At 36.0% G+C, this 24,266-nt stretch overlaps 1 protein-coding gene across 1 annotated transcript in view; it reads right to left on the reverse strand.

The window, feature by feature from the left end:
- The window catches only part of LOC140159342 (WASH complex subunit 4-like), a 63,530-nt gene extending 42,021 nt beyond the window's left edge, over positions 1-21,509 (reverse strand). The window contains exons 1-12 of the mRNA XM_072182789.1: positions 21,422-21,509; positions 18,969-19,108; positions 15,979-16,032; positions 12,668-12,733; positions 11,228-11,273; positions 9,665-9,732; positions 7,499-7,581; positions 6,573-6,615; positions 5,073-5,176; positions 3,149-3,269; positions 1,260-1,377; positions 130-257 (exon numbers count right to left, since the gene is read on the reverse strand). Coding sequence (XP_072038890.1) covers positions 130-257; positions 1,260-1,377; positions 3,149-3,269; positions 5,073-5,176; positions 6,573-6,615; positions 7,499-7,581; positions 9,665-9,732; positions 11,228-11,273; positions 12,668-12,733; positions 15,979-16,032; positions 18,969-19,108; positions 21,422-21,482 — 1,032 coding nt within the window. The 5' untranslated portion in view covers positions 21,483-21,509. The remainder of the gene's footprint in view (positions 1-129; positions 258-1,259; positions 1,378-3,148; positions 3,270-5,072; positions 5,177-6,572; positions 6,616-7,498; positions 7,582-9,664; positions 9,733-11,227; positions 11,274-12,667; positions 12,734-15,978; positions 16,033-18,968; positions 19,109-21,421) is intronic.
- Between the last annotated feature and the right edge of the window lie 2,757 nt (positions 21,510-24,266).

Raw genomic sequence — 24,266 nt, forward strand, 5'->3', positions numbered from 1 at the left:
TTTGAAACTTACACTCCCTGTGTGTAAGATTTAAGGTTGTGTATTCCATATGAGGTGTATGGATTTCAACTGGAATATCCTAACGGAGAAGTTTTTAGCATGACAAACTTTTGGCAAAGTAGCTCCTACCTTCTTGTATACGTCCCATAGGGCTCTGAAAACTTTCTTGTCTATGACTCTAAATATCTGGTACTGAAGCACATACATGCCACATATACCAACATAGGTTAGTCTCTGATTAGTCTCATTCACTTCACCTGAATACAAGAGAGGAAGCAAACAAGCAAAACACATTGATAGATTTAATCAACTACTGTACAGGTGGTAACTTTCGCGAGGCTTTATATTTTATTTTCGCGGGTTTCGCAAATGGAGGTCCATCCGCGAAATTAACACCTCGCGAATATATGTAATAATGTATTACAATAATAGGGCAAGACTAGGAAATTGCGAAAATAACAATTGCAAAAATGTCTCTGTAACTCCAAATCGCGAAAATAACTGTACGCGAAAATTATCACTTATACAGTATGACATCAAATGACAGTTTGCACATACATGTAATAAACAATTTCGATAATGAGTGCATTATGGGTAAAAATATCAGACGTGACACAGGATACAGTAAGGCAATCAAAAAAGAAGAAAAATCAAAACACTCAGACCCAACAACTGGTAAAAAAAGTATAAAAATTTCCAATATTTTACCCACTATGCACCTGGTACCCTCTCTCCCCTGTGCACTGTTGAGGAATAGCAATGTCTTCAGCCATTTTCCAAACATTGATTGTTGGGAAGATGGGGAGGGGAAACCTTTGTTGTAGACCCTGCTTATCCATATATGAAGAGCTTTGTTTCAAAACCCCTTACATGTACATCCACTTGCCCAATTTTGAGAACACATCAACAAATCATCAAATAATCACCAAGGTGTTTTTCAACAAAAGCGGTTTTTGGCAGGATGCTCATCCTACCCAAGCATCTCGTCAAAAACTGCTTTTGTTGCAAACCCCATATATCAGTGATTTTTTTGAAGATTTTTTGATGTGTTCTCAAAAATGGGCAAGTTGATGTAAGGGGTTTTGAAACAAAGCTCTTCATATAATACAATAAACATCATTTCCATGATCATTCAAAACAGTGCATGGAATTTTGATGAAGTGCACCCCAAGTTCTAAGAACTTACATGAGTGCATGCATCTCACCGAAAATTATGACCTGTACGGAGCAAAAATGTTTTTAAGAGTCGATAAACTTACCTATCCTTGGTTCAGTCTGTGCAAATACTGTTCTGATGTTGAAAGCAAATTCTTCATTGAAATAAGAATTCTTGGACACTCCCATGCTGCCTTCATCAAATGCTTGCTCGACGCAATTCTGTTTGGAGCAAAGAGATGGAAACATTCAATTTTATTTAGGCGGTGAGGATGATCTGTATACTCAGGGATTGTCTTTTGGAATTTGCAGGAGAGCATTAAATGGCTCTTCTGGAGCCTTCAAGGAGAGCTGTTTAGAGCACTTACAATAGAATAAAAGGAGAGATTGGTCAACTAAGGAGAGCTAAAAATCACTCTCCTATATCAGATTTAAGGAGAGTGATTTAAGGCAGTCACTGTATACTGTCACCTGTTTTATTGTTTCAAGTCTAGAAATTAAGTATTCCGATCAGGGCCAGATTTACCATTGGGCCAGATGGGCCCGGGCTCAGGGCCCCCAAAATGGCCTTGAGCATATTCCTTTTTAGCCCGAAAACACCCTGTTTTTGGCCAAAATAGGGTAAAATTGCAAATTTGCGCGCACTTGCCCTTTGCGTAGGCCTACCAAAATTCACCTTCATATGGGGCTATATTTGTCTGAATTAAATCATTTTCGCACACAAATTTCCAAGTAAAACCTATGCTCATCTCCCCGCCGCCACTATCGATCTTATACCTAAACCAAAACTGGGCACTTGAGTGAGTTTGGGGCCTCCAAAGTTTGGCCTGGCCCAGGGCCCCCATAAAGGTTAATCCGGCCCTGATTCCGATGAAAATTATACCTGTGGTCTATGCAGCCCTAAAATGGGAATGAACCTGTTAACAGGCCGAATGCCCATTGCCCATTTCTCTCTTTCGAAGTGGGAGAGGCTGCTCCTTGTAATGTTGGTAATGTTGCTGGGGGATCGCTCCTCCACAGCAAGTCTGTTAACTGAATAAAGCCGGCAGCCATTTGTACACCTGGGTGGGGAGAGGCGATAGGGGTGAAGAGCCTTGCCTAAGTGCACAACACATTAATGGTGCTGGGATTTGAACCTACAACCCGTATACCTCGTAATAAGGAGTCGAAGTCTTAGGACTGTTGAGTCACTCTGCTCTATGCTGCCTTACCACAACAAAAGTACACAACTGACTAGTTAAAAATGTGTACGAGAAGGAAATTGATGACAATCAATGCACATAATGCTAATACATGTTGGACAGATATTAACAAGTGCACTGATTTCAGGGGTGTGAGTGGAGCTTTCCAAAAAACGCGGAAAAAACCCCTGCGTATTTCTGTGTATTTCATCACAAATATTAAAAGAATATTTCATTGCACAAATGTGAGTATTGTGCGACAAAATTATAATCCTGGTAGCCATGATATATCCTCTCTTAATTCCCTGTGATTTTTAGTAAACATGTCGTCACACTAGATGGATGGATTGGATTAAAAATATCAGTTTAGTTTCAGCTCAATTCGCTACACAGGGAAACTGGTCGCCGCCATTTTAATATCATTCCGATTGGCACAGTTCAAGCACAAGGATTCAAAGAATAATTGAACTTCGCAACAATATGTGGGATATGTACCACATGTTTCCTACTCTCATCTCTAGCGTCATAATACGTGTTTGTATAGTGTGTTATACATAGAGCAATGGGTTTCTTTCTTTACTGGAGTTGAGGATGTTGAGAAAAAGAATTCCTATAAAAAGGAATACGGCAAGCAATTGCCAAAATCGCGGATTTGAGAAATCGGAAAAAAGATATACGTGGATTTGGGACTATTAAAAACGCAGATTTCCACGTTAACACAGAGATTTCACACCACTGTGATTTGTAAAATTCCCTGAGCAACAAGTAATCTGAAACTACAATTTTTAACAGAAAGTTGATGCTTCACAAACCTGAAAGATCATGCCGTCGAGCAGTTGTCCTTGGAGACCCATTAAGAGTTTCTCAAATGGCCTCAGCTTCACATCTTCTACACCAAACCTTGTTGGGTTGTGATGCACAGATTTCAGCATTCTGAAATAGCAATGAAATATGTGACATGATCAAGGGCAATGAGTCGGATGTCACTAATATTGTTTTTGAGATATTGGCAAAAACAGTATTCACATTCTTTTGTTTTATACTGTTTTCAGCCATTGATAAACTGCTCATAACTTGGTAACCAGATGTCCGATTTTGGTGGGGTTTACATCAAAATGTAGCATTTGTAAACTGCCAGAAAATGATGTTAAAAACTTCTAATTGAAAATTGCCGATATGTGACTAATTCCCCTTGATCATGTCACATATGTGATATTATTAGCTGACAAATGGCACACATCTTTTTAAAGTTTTTTCTGGGAGTATATGTGTGTGGGGGATGTATGCATCTACTTTCACCAATATTCTTTAACAATTTATGGCCCTTCACATGAATTTACAATCATACAAGGCAGAAACAGAGAAACTGTGGATGTCCACAGTTGTAAGAACCATAGGGTGCCAAACAGCCTCAAAATGATTCAGCCAATCTATTGCCCCCCCCTCCTATACAGGTGTAATGTCAGGTCCACAGTATGGCAATTAATTGTCAGATTTTGTATACAAGTCAAAGCTTTCAACATTGAAATGTCACAATATGTATGTCCTCACTTTGCAGAAACAGGGGTCCTCGGTTGTGGGCGAAAATGAGTATAGTTTGATCAGCTCGTAATTGGTGGGAATTGTTAGGCTTTTAACACTACGCCGAAAAGTAGACCCATGGAAAGAGTGATATAGTTGACCTGCCTGGTCTATATTGTGCATGTTAAAGAAAGTAGACAAAATATAGGACTTGAATTAATAATTTGTAATGCTTCTGGTGAGACAGTTCCTGGTGAGACAGTATTGATATTAATCCGCGATGCATAAGGCCCTCCGATTACGAGCTGATCAAACTATAGGAGGGTTGGGATGTGTGTCTGTTTTTACTTCAGAAGCAATTATTTTGAATTATTATCATAATTGTACAGAGTAATTTCCTGTGCATGGAGCGTAGCATGCAAGTGTGTGATCGTACGTCACCTTCTGACCTTTTGCATGTACAAAAGTAGTTTGTATGAATCATGTATGGCTGTGGTGCTCATGTACACCACACTCGATGCACATTTGTGATCACAGCACGTACTAGTCTTGTTCAAGATGGTCTCCTCAATATACTATGGCCAGCTAATTTCCTCAAGCACCGGCTGCTTTATACGGCCAATAAAATCAACTAAATTTCTGCACTGATCATTTATATTGGCAAGCGAAGCGATCACGCTGTCAGTTTTATCTTCATGATTTTACTAACCGCGATCAACCGTCTTGTACAACTTGTTCAGTTTATTAATGTTTATATGTAAATGACCCAATGCACTGACGAAATACGCTGTTTTTAGTGGTGGTTGTACGATGACCAGACCGCCCATTTGTTGTCAATCTTGCGGTTTAAACAGCTGTGCTGCACATTTACGTGCATGCACCACGCGCGCGAGTGTTTATGTTTCAAACAATAAATGACAAACAAGATCTCGGTACATGATTGGATGGCTAAATTCATGAATATTCAGCTGCATCTCATTATTTTCTATATTTAGTAGTCTACATAAAATCTGGAATCTCTGAGATTTAATACAAGTTGATCAAGACCGTATATTTGAGCACCCATCGCTAGAGAATCGATCACCGTCGTTGGCTGTTACTTACACGTGTAACATACAGTATGTGGCCCCGGTGGATACGGGCTTGAATCAAGACTAAGCACATACCGGACCTTTGTAAGTAATTATGATACTGATATTAACCTATTGTATTTACCTTTTATAGAGAGTCCAGTGGTCCCTGAGAGTAGCTTGATTGGCCACAATCTCATCCAGAGTAATCAGCACACGTAATGTATCACCTAAATGTTCGTAAACAGACTGCACAAAATAATGGACAAAGCACGAAAATGCATTATGAGAATCTAGTATAAAACTGTGATGGCTAATTAATTGAAACAATAATAATGAAATTACTCATGTATCCAAAATGAGTAACTGTTATTAACCCCTAAGAACTACCTGCCGATTGGCCAAAAAGAAGTTTTCATTATGAATTGGCCGAAACATTGTTAGAATAATTTCACCACGCAAAAAAGTTGGGGTGAATTATTTGCAAAGCTCCATTCTGATTGGTGATTAAAGTGAAAATATTATGTAATTGACCAATCAGAGGCAATGTTAGATCAGCAGGTAGTGCTCAGGGGGTTCAACAGTCTCAGTTTCACATCTTCTACATCAAACTTTTTTGGGTGGATACACAGATTTCAAAAGTCTTAATTAGCAAAATATGTGATAAAATTAGCTGCCAAATGGGTCACATCTTACTAAAGTTTTTTCTGAGAGTCCACAAGTGTGTGGAGTAGTTTCGTCATCTGTCACCTCACCTTTACTTGAAGCTTTTCTGGTCAAACAATAATGAGACACCCCATTCATCATCTTGGTTGCTTAACTGTTGTGTTGTATGGAGGATTTAATGTCTTATTAACCCCCTGAGCACTACCTGCTGATCTAACATTGCCTCTGATTGGTCAATTATGTGATATCTTCACTTTAATCACCAATCAGAATGGAGTTTTGCAAATAATTCACCCCATTTTTTTGTGTTGTGATTTTTTTCTAACAATGTTGCTGATTGGTCCGATTGATAATGAAAACTTCTTTTTGGCCAATCGGCAGGTAGTTCTCATGGGGTTAAGACATTAATTCAAATTTGTTCTGTTGTCCTACAAGCATTAAATGATTCCAATAAGATGTAAGTTAGGATATGTTGAAACGTTACAAATATGCCAAAAAATTGGGTTTGAAAAAAAAATAGCCATGGCTTTAAGGTGGTACTACACCCCTTGATAAATTTGTGACTATTTTTGCATTCTTCTCAAAAAATAATAACAAACTGGTAACAAAAGTTATGTATATTATAGGTGCAAGGAATCCAAATACTACACTGGAATTTCAGTGACTCAAGACAAGCGGTACGTTATTTATGATAAGAAAAGAGGTACCCCTAGAATGTACCTCATTTCTTAACATAATTATATAATGAACTACTTGTCTTGAATCTCTGAAATTTCAGTGAAGTAATTGGATTCCTTGCCCCTATAATATACATAACTTTTGTTACCAGTGTGTAGCTATTTTTGAGAAAAATGCAAAATTAGTCACAAAATTTATAAGGGGGTGTAGTACCACCTTAAATAAATATTAATTCTGAAATAATGCTCTGCTAAAGTCATCAATTAATTTTTTTTCTACCCAGGGCTGCAACATGGCCTACCTGGAAATGTACATGGGTAACATCAATGATTTTCGGAGATCCTCTGAAAGAAAAACAAAAAGAAATTTATGCAAAGTCAATATCTATCGCCAATTGTAAAATGTCTTTATAATGAATGAATGCTTGATTCTTGATCCCCTCTAGTAACCAGGGTTGGAGGTATGGGACTAGGGTTCAAAGGTTATGGTTCAAATGTTTAAAATAAGGACATAATTACTAATTAGGTACTCTTATACATGGTTTAGTCGAAATGTGGCAAATGTCACTAACATTTGTGTGTCTGTTGAACCCTTCGATGATTTCTTTTCATCTAAAGCATGTTTTATTTTATTTTTAAGTCCCAAAGCATGTCAGGGAGCTTCCTGAGTAAGCAGGAAGGACAACTACATCTTAAAAACAATTTTATGTAGCTTATCCAAAGCTACAGCATGATGCTTACTAAACTGCTGGCTTCAGTTTCCAACATACTAAATCCATATTTGCGTTAACCGACATATCTAAAGAACCAAAAATCACATTTTCATCAAATAACTTTTATTTTGTAGCTTCGATATAAGAGAATAAGCATGGGTAATTTCATATCCTAGCACGTTAGATAACAGAGATGCGATGATGGAAGTAGAACTTTTTGACCGACCCTCGTAGAATTGTGCGCACGCAGTTGGGAGCAGCACTTATGCTAGTTGCGTAATATGTGACTGCTTTATACAAATTTACACGAGTGTAAGTTGCGACTTAATTGATGCCTACAGCACACCCATATAACTTTTATAAGCAGAACAAACTTTAGTACAGAAGTCTTCTTTAGCTTTGCTCTCAGTATTATTTAAAAGTTAGTAAAATTTATAGGTAAAGCAGGACTTTTAGATAATTCTACCTCAGATTGCATCTTAGAAATCGTGATAAAATAATTTTGAACTTCTTACTTGACATTGTTGTAGAGAGATGAAAGCTGTTGAATCACATTCCTCACTACCTCATAACATCTCGAAACAAAACAGGACAATTCCTGACAAATGAATAAAAGAAACAAAACAATTGGTTAACATGCATCTTACACCTGAAAAGGAATACAACTATACATTAATCCATTAATAATCCTGTGGCACATTTTGGATATATCTTCCACAGAAGGAGTATGGATTGTAAATGGAATTAGCATATTAACAACTCTGTTTGAAACTCAACCTCCCTCTGTGGAAAATTCAGGTTGAATCTTTTTCAAAGTATGATATGCAAATAAAGCAGACTAATGTGTTCATTCCTTTTGAAATCCATACTCCCCTTATGGAAGACATTTTCAAAATCTTCCATGGGGGAATGTGGATTTGAAATGGAATAGTCCAAACTGGTCCATCATATCACTTGGGTTTGATTCCTTCAGTTAAGAAGTCCTTTTAAAATGGTCAGCCATTTTGTAAACAACAGCAATACAAACTCAGAGACTAATCTTTGTAACACAAACCATACAGCTACATAATATGACATCAGAATGACATCAGATCAACTAAACCCTGATTAACCCCCTGAGTACTACCTCATACCTGCCGATCTAACATTATCTCTGATTGGTCAATTACATGATATTTTCATTTTAATCACCAATCAGAATGGAGCTTTGCAAATAATTCACCCCATTTTTTTGTGTGGTGAAATTATTCTATCAATGTTGCTGATTGGTCCAATTGATAAAGAAAATTTCTTTTTGGCCAATCGGCAGGTAGTTCTCATGGGGTTAAAAGGCAACTAGCAAAAAGGAAGGGAAAGAAACACTTTTGGATTGATTTGGTGATGAAACATTGAAACACAGCAAGCAAGGGGAAATGATTCAATTAGTCTAGAACATCCCAACAGCAGTTCATGTTTTCTGAGACAGTTTAACTGACAAAAAATGATCCACATTGGAGAAGCTTGCTATTATTATTGACTAGAATAGAAATCATCACATTTTGTGAAATGATATTGGGAACATTGTAACCTGCATAAATGGTTGAAATTGTGCATATTTTTATTAAAAAGATATAATTTAATGGTCCGATCAACAGCTTCATCCTCAATTTTACTGTATCAAAACTGAAAGTTTTAGAACCAGTACACAGGGCATAATTTTCTAAGAGACCCTATGAAATATTAGGGCTGAAAGATGTTTTGAAGCTTAAATGTGTCTTTCTCTAAATTCACAATTTTTGGCTCTGGTATGACAATGAATTGGAATACTGGCATGAGACTTCACAGGTGAAGAGTAGAGGTCATTCGACCATGATGGATATAAACATCTCAAAAAAAGTAATTACCCCCCTTTTGAGGTCCAGATTTGAAAGTTGCTATTACAACAATACAAAAACACTCAGATATCATTACACACGATTTCCTTCCAATATACTGAATACAAATCAATAGAATTGACTGCACTTGTGTTACACTGATTTAATGTACGCTGTGACGTCAATATTTAGGCAATTGCTACAAATGAGGTGTCAAAATGTGCAGATATAAATTCTGCTTCCAACGCATTTGACAGATTTGTAATTCAATAGCCTGTTTTTGAATAATGGCCATTATTTAAAGGGGGTAATTACTTTTTTTGAGAGGTTTAGCATGTGATGAAATCAGGCATCCACCTTTAATACTTTTAATAAGGCTAAAAACACTGTTGTCTCAGGAGCCCATGGCAGTTTAAAAAACCAATGCAGAATGAGGGATTTTTTTTAAGATTTTTATTTTTTTTAAAGATTTTTTTAAAACTAAATTTTGAATTAAGATGTAATTTTTTAGTGTTAAAAAGAACACAGGATAAAATTGTGGTTGATTTACACAACTGAAGTACAAAATTGTGGTTGATTTACACAACTGAAGTACAAGTATCAATTGTTCATACCTAAACAATGCAAGTATCGAATCAAGTAACTTTTCTTCCAAATTTGTCTCAGAATTTCATGAGAAAACTAAAAAAAAAGAGGAAATAAAAAATGAGTATGCCATTTCAGCAGACATGGACGTGCTAAGAAAAAACAAACACGCGCAAAAAGCCGTGCATGGCCTTTGAGACATAATAATTTTTATTTTTAGCCCAAGGCGTTTTAGTCACATACCTGCATGAAAGGCATCATACGCCCCATTTGTACTTGAGCTTCTCCTTCTTCCAGTCCTGCTTCTGGTTCTGAAATATGCACGTACACACAATAATTTAAACATGGTTCCCATTAAAAAAAACCCAAAAAAAACCCAACAGAATGAGTAAGTATGTCAGGCCAAAATCAGTTCAGGTGCTTAGTCGGTGACCTGTCCACCCTTATTTTGGATTGGCAATCATGAACTTGGACAGCCTGAAAAAATGGCTAGGCTGTCCATAACTGGTCCTTAACGAGATAAATTTATAGCTAATTTCCTGTATGGGATCCGTCACCCACCTTTGCACAATATTTTTTGTGGAGCTTGAGAGCACATCAGACACGCCAAATTGCATTCTGAATACGAGAAATGTCCTTCTAATATCAAATCATCCCAGATGAATACCTTTAAGGGCTGGGGTATGAACGTTTGGACAGTATTTATTTTGGGACATTAGAGCACATCAGACATATCGATTGCATTCTGAATACGAAGAATGTCATTCTGATATCAAATAATTTTGAATTTTTGAAATTCGCAATTTAATACACATTTTATGGGAAATCATTAAAAATTGATATTTTTGATATTTAACAGTACTTGAAGTAAACTTTATAAATCTGATGATTTATACTTAAAGTGTATGTAGGTGGGTTAAAAGCCGACGATCAATTGAAAATTTTGACCTTTCAGTATTGAAGATATGGATTTTTTTCCCAAAACACCAAAAAAATTAGGTGTTTTTGGGAAAAAATCCATATCTTCAATATGAAAGGTCAACATTTTCAATTGATCATCGGCTTTTCCTCCCTGCTACATATACTTTAAGAATATATCATTAGATTTATATAATTTACTTCGAGGACTGTGATATATCAAAAATTGAAAAATATCAAATTTTTATAATTTGTCATAAAATGTGTATTATATTGTGATTTTCAAAAATGAAAATTATTTGATATCAGAAAGACATGCTTCGTATTCAGAATGCAATTCGATAGGTCTGAGGTGCTCTCTCATGTGCCACAAAAATACTGTCTAAAACGCATAATAAACGCTCATTTTAGATCCCTTAAGTACATATGATTAGGTTTATAAAGTTTACTTCCAATGTCAAAAATATAATTTTTTAATAATTTGTCATAAAATTTATATTATATCGCAAATTTCAAAATAATTTGATATCAGAAGGATATTCCTTGAATACAGAATGCAATTTGGTGTGTCTGATGAGCTATCTGGTCCTGTGCAAACGTAGCTATCTGAGGCCTTATAAAAGTTTGTGTAAAATGAACAACTTGGTATTGGAAGCATAGAAGTGCTCTAAGCATGTTTTAAACAGATTAAACAAAAAAAAATGGGTGACTTTTCAACATTGGCTCCTGCAACTTCTGATAGTTTCCTGTCCCATAGAAACCAATGGTTAAGAGAAAAATAAGGGCAACTTTTCAATTATTTGACCCACGATTCGGGCTGAAATTTTTGACAACCCTGCTTAAAATATCCCGCTGTACAGTAGGGGCCAACAATAACAACAAACCTACCTCCTTCGCCATAGTACATGAGTCCTGGGTAGAACTTTTGTTCAGCCTATCAAGTAAGATAAAAGATTATTACTTCAATTTAGTCGAACGCATTGCAAAATGTGTAATAGTAAGTGATGAGGTTGTTTAACCCATGGGCATTCCTGGCTAAATTATCAGCGTCTAAGGACTATTTTGATTGGTTACAAAGAGGGCTATATCATGTTTTGAGCCAATCAGAAATATGGTAAGAATAGGCAGTTGGGCTGAAGTAGATTAAGCTTAAATTGCTAAGAGATCTAAAAGCTCTATTTGGATTGGTTACTCAGATTATTGTGTCCTGTAATTAGCCAATCAGGGGCACTATAAGAAAGACAGTAGTGACACATGGCAGTAAAAGGGATCAGAGCATATCATGCACACAATATTCAAAACAACTTCAATTGATCAGATAGTAGAGCACTTGTATTATTGCCTGTTCAGTTTCTCTATGTTTATTGTTTACTATAAGTATTTAAAAGCTGCATCTTTGATGATCCCCTCTATTGTCGCTGCCCAGGTTGTATCGTAATGTGGGTAAGATCCCCGGCCACACGGCATGGTTTCATGTCGTGAGACCAGCGTCCGAGCAAAGATGTTGATAATTGCGATCACCATCCAACACAGAGCTGAATATCTCATATGATAGAGCACTGGTCTCAGAGGTTACCAGTTTGAATCCAGCTTCCGCCAAATTTCCTTTGCTCCCCTTCTTTATTTTTCTCAGTCTGTGAAAAAATTATGGCTTTAGTTTACAATAATAATATAATAATAATGCATTTATAACGCGCCATCTATCTAGACAACCTATTGTCTACATATGGCCAATTCCATGCCAAAAGTGCCTTTGTAATGTCCGTAACAAAATTTTGGAACATAACTTGCTAATCATGCCTCCATAGATTAATGTCACACCTACTTCAAGATAGTAAAGAAAAAATCTAAGGAAGCACCTTGACAGTTTTTTTCATCATGAAAAACGCTACGGACGTTACATTTGAGATCAAATGTAACGTCCGTAACACTAAATCAACAGTGTAGGACGATACAGGAGTATTAATTTCAAACTTGCTTTTCATGTTTACATAGAATGGAGTCAGGGCTTGCTCAATATAGTTAACAGAAAAAAATTAAACACAGAACTGAATGGAGATTTAAGGATATATGTACCATCTGTCAAAAGGCAGGCACTTTCGCGAACGTCCGTGAACGCTCGTTTCTAATTTCTGTAGCTAATTAACTAAGAAAGCCAAAACAAAATTGCTTCATTATAATGAACATTAGAGTGTGCACTAGTAGCATACTAAGAAATAAAGTGTTATCCTAACAGCAAACATGTGTGCTATTCACTTAAAAGTTGCATGTATCTGTAACGTCCGTAACGGTGGAATTGGCCATATACAAGTACATGTATGAACATACCTCATATTGCAGTGAGTCCATTTCACAGCACAATGATGCAAATACAGTGATGACTTTATTAAAAATCTGGAATGAGGAAGAAAATAAATGCACTTAAAATCAAAAGCTTGCTTGATTTCATCTTGTTTGATATTTGTAAACATTCTCTATGCAAAGAGTTTGTAAAAACAAATCATTGGATTATCATCATATTTTCAGTATTAATTTATCAAAATAAAATAAAAATGGGAGTAAAATTTGCTTCCAAAATGAGATGCAAGGGAACCACATGAAACTTTTTTTTTAAATGCCTTATATTTATATACACATTTCTATGTTTGATTGGGCCTCAATTTTTTTGATCAGATTTATCAGGTATGTCATAATTAGAGAATAACCGATAGACTACGATAAAAATATTGGACCTGCCTGTCATCTATCACATGGTAGAGGACAGTAAAAACAAAAATTCCTATCACTTATTCTCATTCTTAGTCAGGTAATTATTATTTTGATATAGGTAAAACTAGTTTTATTTAGGAAAAATAACTTACCAAAACTTATGGTCATGAAAACTCCCCTTATTCTAAAATGAACCTTTTTTTTAACTCAGTTGCTTGTAGTGCGTTGCTTACTACGCACTACGCTTACAACATGCTACTTACGCCATAATATCCCCCAGGAGGGGAATTCATCCAGAAAGGAGATACACACACACTAGGATCCACAACATGTTCATCTATCAGGGCACAGTTCTTTAACCCCAATACATTTGTACATTCATTGAATGACCTTAGAAAATTTGGGTACAAAAACTCATACTCTGCAACTTGAGGTCAAATTTTGCACTACAATGTATGACTGAGTGTTTAATTGAGGTTATTGAACTATGCTATTGGGATAAGGCCATTGTAGTCCATAGTGATGCCAGATTCAAACAGGTCCATATCTCAAGCATCCTCATCTGTTACTACACAGTTATATAACCCAATATAAACTGTACTTGACAGAATGACCTTTGACTGTACTGGGTAAACTTGCTTCCCTGTATAATATCATATTGCTAGGTAAAATCAGTGTTGGAATTAAGCATTTTTTTATGCGTAGCAAAATTTGCTTTCATTACTTTTCTCTTGGTACATTCACCAGTGTGTAAGTCTATGGCTTAAAAATGCTACTCAACCCCAAAATTGTGTAGCAAATTGATAAAATTGTGTAGCATTTTGTTACGCGATACCAGCTATTTCAACGCTGGCTAGGTTCTAATCCCGGGGGCACTTCCATGACAGATATGGTCATGTTTTTTGAGGTGGGACCCAATTGTGTCACATCTTGAAATTTGTCAAAAATCAACTCCTTTTTTGTATTTCTGATTATATTTCAAAAAGTTTTCACCCAAACTAGTAAAAGTATACATTTTTAGAAAGCATATATTGTCATGATTGCAAATCTGTAAAGTTTGAATGGATATACAGGGTGTACCAAAAAATATACAGGGTGATTCCATTGAAAAATACCGAAAAAATTAAATTTCTTTACCGCCCCAATATTTCTACATTGTATATTAAATTGGAAAATGAACTTGATATTTGGAATGTACACAGTTAGTCCTTTCATTAAATGTATAGTTTGCACTATATTTGTTAAGCCCATTGTGTTATACAGGGTGTGAAAAAGTTAATTAATTTTTTTAATTTATGTAAAATTTCCCTAAGTGCCATTAAATTTGGTGCCATTAAATTCAGATATTCAAAATAGTTTACAGAATTGCTATAATATCAAATTTAAATATCCAATTCCTATATAGGGTGTTCCAAAAATCAATATTCAGTGAATAATTAGTAACAAAGGTACAAAGGTACATGTACAATACATGTACAATTAGCCTACATCAATAAACTATTTAACAATAACCAGAGATCAATATGTCATCAGATTAAATCCTTTGACTGTAATAATCTCCTTTTAGAAGATTTATTTCATATTTCAAAGATAAAACAATATTGAAATTTATTTCATATGCATGCATGCAAAATTACAGCCCATTGTATTGTATGACCCACATTCCACTGCATTAATTAAAAGCTTGTTAAATCCTTAATTACTAAGTTCATTAAGATTAACTAGGCAATTATAGTTATAGAAAGTTAAAAATAAGATTAACATTATGCAAAATGCATTTTTACTTCTACTAGGCAACAAAGTGCATAAATTTTATTAATGAACATCAACTTCCCATTGGAATTACACAGAGCTCCTCCGCTTCCGGCTCCTCCACTTCCGCACCACCCCTGACTAATTAACTTAATTAAGCTGTTGTAATTAATTAATACATTTGTTTAATTGTATTTGTTATTAATTCATTAGATTAATAATTTATCTTCAAAATAAGACCAAAACCATTTGTTCATGATGAATTTTATCAAAAATATAGGAATAAGTAGACAAAATGATTTAGCAAAATGTGACAGCACCACCTTTTTTAGGGTCCCAGTATAAAAAACATGACCATATGCATCATATGTGCCTCGGGATAGACCCCCTTTTTCAAACCGGCTTGTACCCAATGACCCCCTTTTTTGTGTTATGGTCCTACCTATTACCCAATGACCCCTTTAAAAATTCATGTACTCAATGACCCCTTTTTCTATTTCCTGCTATACCCAATGACCCCCCTTTTAATTCCCAAATTTAGGTGGTATTTGTGTTCTCCTCCAGAAATAATGAGATTTTTCACATTTCCAAGGTGGCCAAGTTGTTTTTACGCAGTTTGGCACTTATTTATGTGTACTTAATGATACTCTTTTGGCAATCCTGTACTCAATTACTCCCATTTTACTTTTTGTTACCCCAATGACCATCCTTTTTTCAAAGTTTCATTACCGAATGACCCCATTTTTATTCAGGTTGTGTACTGAATGACCCCATATTTTTGTAACCTGAATGCCCCCTACTTTTAACATGGCCGAGGCACATCCCTGCCATTTCAGATAGGGAGTGCCTCCCCCGGGTTCTAATCACTATTAGGCTTTAAAAAAATGTTGACTTGCCCTTATCGACCGACCCAAAAATCTGAAAAATTGTGTTCAGTTGCATTTCCTGCATTGATTCGAATCACATTTTCCTTAGTATTTTACGCACCTGAAGATGTGGTCATAATTTGTAAAGCACATACTTTCTCTATTTCTCTAAAATTCTCTATGCAAAGTATTAAGCGTCACATCGTATTTGCTTAAATTACAAAAAAAAAATTTAAATATATATCGACCGACTGACCCAGGTGTTGGGAACTAAAGGGCAAGTCAACTATTTTTAATTGTTACCATGGTTACCTTGTTATCTGTCTTGATAAGCTCCAGAAGAGTTGTCTGTTCATATGGTAAATACTGTAGGGAAAAAGTGGTGACAATTAGTATGTCATATAACAGAAATATAAAGAAAAACTATAGCATATAATAATGATTAAGAATGATTCAATTATGACTTAAGGTTGGTCTTAACCCTGGAATTATAGCAACTTTTGGGCCTCATAAATTGTTGTCTAAAGTGTGTAAAAGTATACATATTTAGAATGGCAAAGCCTTGACAAATCCATATGCGGGGTCAAATTGGGGCAAAAATGCTCAGTTTTGGAGAAAATTAAATTAACCCAAATTTTTTTGGGGCAACATAACAAAAAATTCTTCAGTAAAAAAAAATTCTTATTAAATTCTAAAACTACATATAAACATCTAGGACCATCTTTAAATTTAAAAAAATATTGATAAACTTTGAAATTTGGGCAAAAATCATGTGGTTTTTTTTTTTAATTTTCATTTTTTTGCAAAATTGAGGATTTTCAAACATTTTTGGTGAAAATTTCTCAAAGCTGGTCAAAATGCAAACAAATATTTTTTTAAACGGTCCTAGATATTTATATCTCATTTTTAAACATACTAAAAAGAAGAAAAAAATTGTTATGTTGCCCAAAAAATTTGGGTCAAAAAAAAGGTTTTGGGGATTTTTTGAAAACAGAGCATTTTTGCCCATATATGACCTCAGAGATGGGTTCATTAGTACTATTCTAAATACATTTTTATACTTTAGACCAACAATCTAGCAGTTATAAGGCCCAAAAGTTTCTATAATTCCAGGGTTAGACCAACGTTAAGAAATACTACATTTGTACACATCATAAGGCCTATGTAATGAAATTATTAGTTTCCTGTCACCCGCCCGCATCACCTTTTCAATCTGACCAAAACTTTCATTATTTTCATAAAAAGTTAATTACCGTATCTGAAGATTGAGATAGAAATAATCAAATTGAAGCTCTCAAAATGTCTGACATCCCCTGCTGATCATAATCAGCAGTTTTTCTTAGTTGTAGGGGTAGAGGATGTGGTAAATAATGGAAACTAATCATTTCATTTCATAGCCTAATCCGACATTTTACTAGTACATTGTAAGGTTAAATTTAAACCTGCAGTCAATCATGTTTCACTAGGATCTCATCGTTAAGGAATATGGCCAGCTAATCATTCAAATGTTTTCCAGATCCTGCAAATGTAATCTATTGGCCATTCCAGGGGAAGCCAGACAGGATGGTACCCCCTTCTGAGTCTGAAATTTGGGGGTCAAAATCTTAAAAGAATCTTATTGTTTTTTAAAAGACATACATTTTTACAATAGTATTTTCAGTTTTAATATAGTGAACTTTTACACCAATCGAGTTTCAAATTACAATATCTCCACAATTATCAACCCTAAACTAGCATACAATTTTTGAAAGCTGAAGACATAAACAAGTTAACTATACACATTTTAACTCATTGTACAGTGTGACCCTGAAGTTTAATGGAATAAAAAATTCCAGATAAAATATGAGTTACATAAGGCTAAAAAAAACATGTTTGTTTCCTGTAGCAGGTCAATTTTAAGTCAAATGCGAAATGCAGTTTTTTATTTTTTATTTATTTTTTTATAATCCATGTCTTCAAATGAAAAAAAAAACGAAAACCTTTTTTGCTGCAAATTGGAATGGAAATTTACAGTGGGTCTCTCCAACACACAAAAAAAATCATATTTCTTCATATTCAAGAATATTTATGATCCCCTTTCAACCTGCAGATTACAAAAGGTAATTAAAAAAATGTGTGATATTTTCTTCAGTAGTTTTTCACTACGTTCGTTTGTTGTGTGATGTATACATGTTTACTCAAGTAGTGTTTTATATTATTTTTTGCGATTTTTCCCTGTTTTTGTGGGTTTTTTCTTTGTAAGTGAAAAAAAATCTAATGCATAAAATAAGCCGCCAAAAAAAACATAATGCGCGCTACAGGAAACAAACTTTTTTTGTTCGATATGTAAACAGGTAGTTTAGTAATAGTATGTAAAAGATTGTATTTTATAGACTAAACCAATCATAAAGATTGAAAAACATTGGCAAGATCGACGGGAATTAAAAATAATTTTTCACTTGGTTTGCCGTCGCAAATAATAAAGGAGATAAGCAGAAAAAGTGTTCCCGCCTGGGAATCGAACCCCGGACCTCAGGTTTACAAGACCTATGCCTTAACAATGGGTGCTTCGTGATTAGGCTGGTTGAAATTCGAACCTATAAGCAGTCACTTAAACTTATCTCCTCCCCGCAACGTCCCATACGTCGCCAATAGAGTCTTACCTGTAGGGTGATAGGATCCAGGATAAAGTCCCACACATCGCCAATAGAGTCTTACCTGTAGAGTGATAGGATCCAGGGTGAAGTCCCACACATCGCCAATAGAGTCTTACCTGTAGGGTGATAGGATCCAGGGTGAAGTCCCACACATCGCCAATAGAGTCTTACCTGTAGGGTGATAGGATCCAGGGTGAAGTCCCATGATACATCGCTAATAGAGTCTTACCTGTAGGGTGATAGGATCCAGGGTGAAGTCCCACACATCGCTAATAGAGTCTTACCTGTAGGGTGATAGGATCCAGGGTGAAGTCCCATACACGCCAATAGAGTCTTACCTGTAGGGTGATAGGATCCAGGGTGAAGTCCCATACATCGCTAATAGAGTCTTACCTGTAGGGTGATAGGATCCAGGGTGAAGTCCCACACATCGCCAATAGAGTCTTACCTGTAGGGTGATAGGATCCAGGGTGAAGTCCCACACATCGCCAATAGAGTCTTACCTGTAGGGTGATAGGATCCAGGGTGAAGTCCCACACATCGCCAATAGAGTCTAACCTGTAGGGTGATAGGATCCAGGGTGAAGTCCACACACGCCAATAGAGTCTTACCTGTAGGGTGATAGGATCCAGGGTGAAGTCCCACACATCGCCAATAGAGTCTTACCTGTAGGGTGATAGGATCCAGGGTGAAGTCCCACACATCGCCAATAGAGTCGCCCAATGCATCTTCTATTCCTTTCAACTGAGTTGCGTATTCCTCCAGAAATTTGCCGTACCTCCGCAGCTGCACTTCACCAACAATTTCTATAGAATCAAAAAAGTACAAAAGTACAACATTTAGGATGAATTGTCTTAAAATTATTACATATATATATTGTACATCAAATTTCATCCCTAACAAGCATTCATGTAAAAACAAAAAAATCCTTGGATTACAAGTGTCTCCTGCTTTTGTGTTCTCTATTCCAGCTAATGACCCTTGACCTTTACTAATTTTACCTCAGATTACTCTGATGACCTTGAAATTACCTTCAAATTGTATGGTACATAATGTTAACTTAAGTTATACCAAGTTTCTATAGGACCCATAAATGTGCGAGAAAACTGTCAGGAAAAAACACAAACCTAACCAAAATGGAACATACATGTAGCTACATTGTGTATACACCCTTACATTCATGTCTAAAGCCAGGGGGGTAAAAATTCATATCAATTGGGTGAAGTTTATAATTCTGAATCACAGAGGTTTTTGTTTGGGCTTAAAAACCTGTGATAAATTGTTAAACCGGTGTATTTTAGAACAGTTCATGCATGCACACGCATAGAGGCAGAGAATACATCAAGTACGGCTAAAAAGAGCTCAGAGGTTTTATTTTAATATTATCGTGTGTAAAGCGATGGAAGTTTTCATACAGTCGATAATAGCTGCTTGTACAAAAAATGCACATATGTATGTCAGACACAAAATTCATGCCCTCAATTCTATTCAACATTGAACCTCAACCCTCATACAACATACCACAATCAATTTCACAACTAGAAATGATGTGGTTTGTGTCGATTAGGATGCCTCCACCATGGAGTGATTTAAATTTGGAAAGACAACCAGGTATTATCAGCTAAATGTCAAACTATATGAGTGGTAAACTAACAAATATTTTAAACCTCAAATGACCTTTGACCTCCATGTGAACTTGGATACCACCAATATTTTAAGGTACCCATATGTAACAAGTTTGGTTGCATTTGGATTTAAACTGTTCAAATTTTTAACCAAGTCTTAAACAACAGTATTTAACAAGTTGACCTCAAATGACCTTTGACCTCAGTATATGACCTTGAACACCACCAATACATGTAGATGACCTAAGTTTAGTTCACAGAGTTCCTTTATAAGCTAGACAGGAAGTACCGTACTGAACATGTTCACATAACCGCCTTCAAATTATTTGCATAGAATTGGATACCAAGATCGTATTCTGATTTGTTGAACTTCTAATTAGCATACTTTTGGATACCTCCATATTTGGTATTACCTAATTAATTATTAATACCTCAACATTGTTTGTAACATAGTGACATCATTAGAGCTGGTCACTTCGTCAAACATTCGACGAACGAACGTTTGCACTTTCCTTTCCATTTATACTGTTATATTGTGAAATACCATACCTAAAGTCTTTGTCCAGTATGATATGAATATATTTCTGCCGATGACCCCATGTTCATACAAATACATACACGCTATGTAACAGCGCGCGTGATTGGTCGAGAGCCGGGCATAAACAGCGTTTATGCCCGGTGTCCTGGATGTGAGTCAAAAATCATGTTTTTTAATAATGTTACTTATAATATTTTGTTATTATTTCGATGAAATAAGAATCACAAAATGTTCGGGCATAAACAACCGTTTAGTCATGAAAATATATGAATGAACCCCTAATTCACATTGGCTACAATGAAAGATAGAGATAAAAAGAATTTATCGCGTCTGACGTCATCTGTCAATCAAACTCGAGCATGTTTGTTTACAAGTGTCGTGATGATGACTTGTTGAACGCAGCGGTATAACCTGGTGCCTTATTGTTAATTTTGCACCTTCAAACATACAAACCATCTCAAAAGTTAGTGCTTTAGTAGGAAACTTTCTTTCGCGAAGGCACCTTGATGTCAACAATGCAGAGAAAAGTTGCTTTTTGCCTTGTAAAAGTACGTAATTTTTCGCCATTTTCTGCTATTCCTTTTCTACTTTTGCTATTCCTTTTTTTACAAACAGGTTGTTAATAATCATGATAATTGTTGTCAATTAATATTTTGCATAATGAAAACAATTAACACTGGAGACACCCTCCCTATTGCACTTGCTACAACTTGAGAACAAGTCCTCAAACACATACACAGTACCTGTTGGAACTCCCGGTCGGAGCCGGGAGTTTCAATTATTGGAACTGCAACTGAGCTAGCCTACAAGTACATACATGTAACATGTAAGCTTACTCACTGAACTCCCACGACACCTGCAGATTTCTGCATCTGTATCTGGTAATTTATAACAGCTACACACTATACACTTGGTTATGATGTTAAACACATTGATCTGAATTAAACGGTACTTACTGAGGGACCCATCGTCAAATTTGTCAAATTCCCAGCCAATTTTCTCCCCGGCCCCTGCCATTTTTCCAGGTTTGGTACATTCACTGTGAACTTGGGAGTCAATTCACTTCCTGTCACGTGAACTCTACACAGCAAAACTCCTGATAGTCTTTCATGGTGTACCGAGTAGAGACCTCGGAGTCAGTTATTGCGAAATGAAGTTTGAAAATTTTAATACTTCAACTTTGGAAACTTCACATTATGTGGTGTGATCAAGCAAACTCAATCTTAAGTCGAGCACATTGAATTTCAATTTTTCTACTTGTAATGTACGGTACCAAGCATTTGGAAAGTTACATTTTGAAGAAACCCCCATTGAATTATTTATATCAACTTCTGACATGCATTTTCGGCATGTTTTCTGACACAAAAGTAAAAGACTTAGAACAAGTCTACGCATTCAAAATCTTGAGTAGGCCTATAAGATAAAATTTTGCTCAAATTGTCACTTTTGTAATTAAATGATTGGTTATAAGAATGAAACATGTCTTTTCCAAATAATTAGGGCCTATTAGAATACGTAAATTGAAATTAGACTTAGTACAAGTCTTTAGACTTGATTGTCACAGCATGGAGGTATACAAATAAATTATTTATATACCTCCATGGTCACAGCGCGTGAAAAAAAAACTAAAATGGCCCTTAATTAAAAAATTTGGCCAAATAGTGAATTTTAACTTTTATTGCCAGTTAGGACTAACTAAATGATTAGGATTTAGCTATGTTTCATTTGGCAAAACAAGATCATATTTTTTTATTCTATAGGCCTATGGGAGTATAGGATAGTGCACATTGTGATGTCAACAGGCAAAATGCAAAAAAGTGAAAGTGAAGAAAAAGTAACGACCATACCAAACGAAGAACATAGGGTTCTAACTGGCAATAAAAGTCAATTTTTCATATTTGGCCAATTTTTGGAAATAGGGCCTAAGGGCCAAAAACATGCGTTTTAGGGTGTTATTCGTATGCAATCAAGCCCAAAGACTAAGACTAATCAGGTTAAGCATTCTAACTATTTTTAGAAAACATACCGGGTAACCTTTTTCATTACCAATAATCAAAAATAACACAACACTAGGCCTTAAATTACGAGCTAACTCTTAGCCTATACTCAAAATTTTAGAATTTTGTAACTACAATTGGAAGAAAACATGCATAAATTGAATGTTTTTTGGCCCATATTCCCTAACATTGCTGTTGATTTGTTGTTAAATGGTTTATGGAATGATGTGGGGACGTAGTGGTCAGTGACAACCTGTAAAGTGTGCTGAGGCTTGTGGATCAACGTCTAGGCGTTGTGCCTGTGCGTAGCGCACTAGTAGGCCTAGGTCTATAAATCACTGCGTTGTTTTTTTTGTTTTTTGTTTTTTTTATTAAATCAATGCAATTTGTTTCAAAGTGCTTCTCATACGCAAACTGCGAAAAAATTGCAAGAAAAATGTGTATGCACCCGGGGTGTGCACAAGCATGCAAGCTGTTAAACCTTTTAATAAAGTTGTGTCTGTGACCCGCTTTACATGTCTTATTTTATTTTCCGTAGGATCCCGATTGACAATGGTTCTTCCTACTGAATGTTCATTCATAAAAATTTTAGTATTCCAGCAAAAGTTGTAAGACACTCTTTACTTATTTGGAGACGTTATAGTATGATTGTATAGTATGATTTCCTAGACTTTTACAAATGTGCAGCATCCTGTCCTTGCTCCTTTTCCTCGTCGAGCACCGTGTTGGAAACCGGGGGGGGGGGCACTCCCAGGTGACGCGTATGTAGGGCTGTTAAGACCCCCTTTTTCAGCTTCGCTGTCACCCAAAACCCCATATTTTTTTTTTCAAATGATGCTCTGTCGAAAGTGTCGAAGACCCCTTATTTTTCCATTTGATCTGTCACCCAAAGACCCTTTAGGCCTAGGCCTATATGATTTTTCAATTTGAACAGCAAATTTCATTTATCACTGATTTTGAAAAAACAAAGAAATTTGAAGCCATTTAGAACTAGAAATTCAATGATTGAGGTTTCTGTATGGCGCTGTTTCGGCTCTCACCCAAAGGTTTCATTAAAAAAAAAGGTCATGTTCTCACCCAATGACACCTAGTCCTTCAAGAATGACTATCGGCTTAGGTTAAAATCTATTAATAGCGAGGCGAACTCGCTTCTCGGCCTTCGGCCTCGTTGTTCGGCTTCGCCGAACATGCTCGGCTTTGCCGAGCCCCCCCCCCCCACATAGCCGAGGTCTTTCTCGAAGGACTACCTTTTTAGGTCGTAATATAGAATCGTGCCCAAAAATATCTGTACCAAAAATAATTACTTGGTACACCACCAGAGATCAATACCCGGGATCGATACACGTGGATGTGCTATGCACGATTTTGATATTCAGACGAAAATCTTTGGATACCGAGGTAGAAAATGATGATCTCCCGTAAATGATTTTGTCTAAAGAAACCAGATGTGGTTCCTTCAAACTTCCTTGCACTTCAATATATGTGTTGAACAGATATGATAGTCGTTATCTTGCGTCTTGAGAGAGAAGCTTGCGTCTTGAACTCAAAAACTGACAATAATTCTGATTTTATACCGTATGTGCCGAATTATATAGCGCAGTGTATAGGCTAATCGTGGGTAGTCTAAAAGCATATGACCTATGGCAGCTTATGGCGTACCATGCTCGACTCATACACAGCGAGGTCAGTCACCGGGCAATTGTCACTAGCCTTTGTCAGATGTCCTTCGCCCATTATGCGTCTCAAAACTATTAAACAGGTCGGAACAAAAATGGCCATGCGTGGCGGTGGATTCAACCTAATG

Source organism: Amphiura filiformis, chromosome 8 (assembly GCF_039555335.1).
Source record: "Amphiura filiformis chromosome 8, Afil_fr2py, whole genome shotgun sequence".
Lineage (NCBI taxonomy): Eukaryota > Metazoa > Echinodermata > Ophiuroidea > Amphilepidida > Amphiuridae > Amphiura > Amphiura filiformis.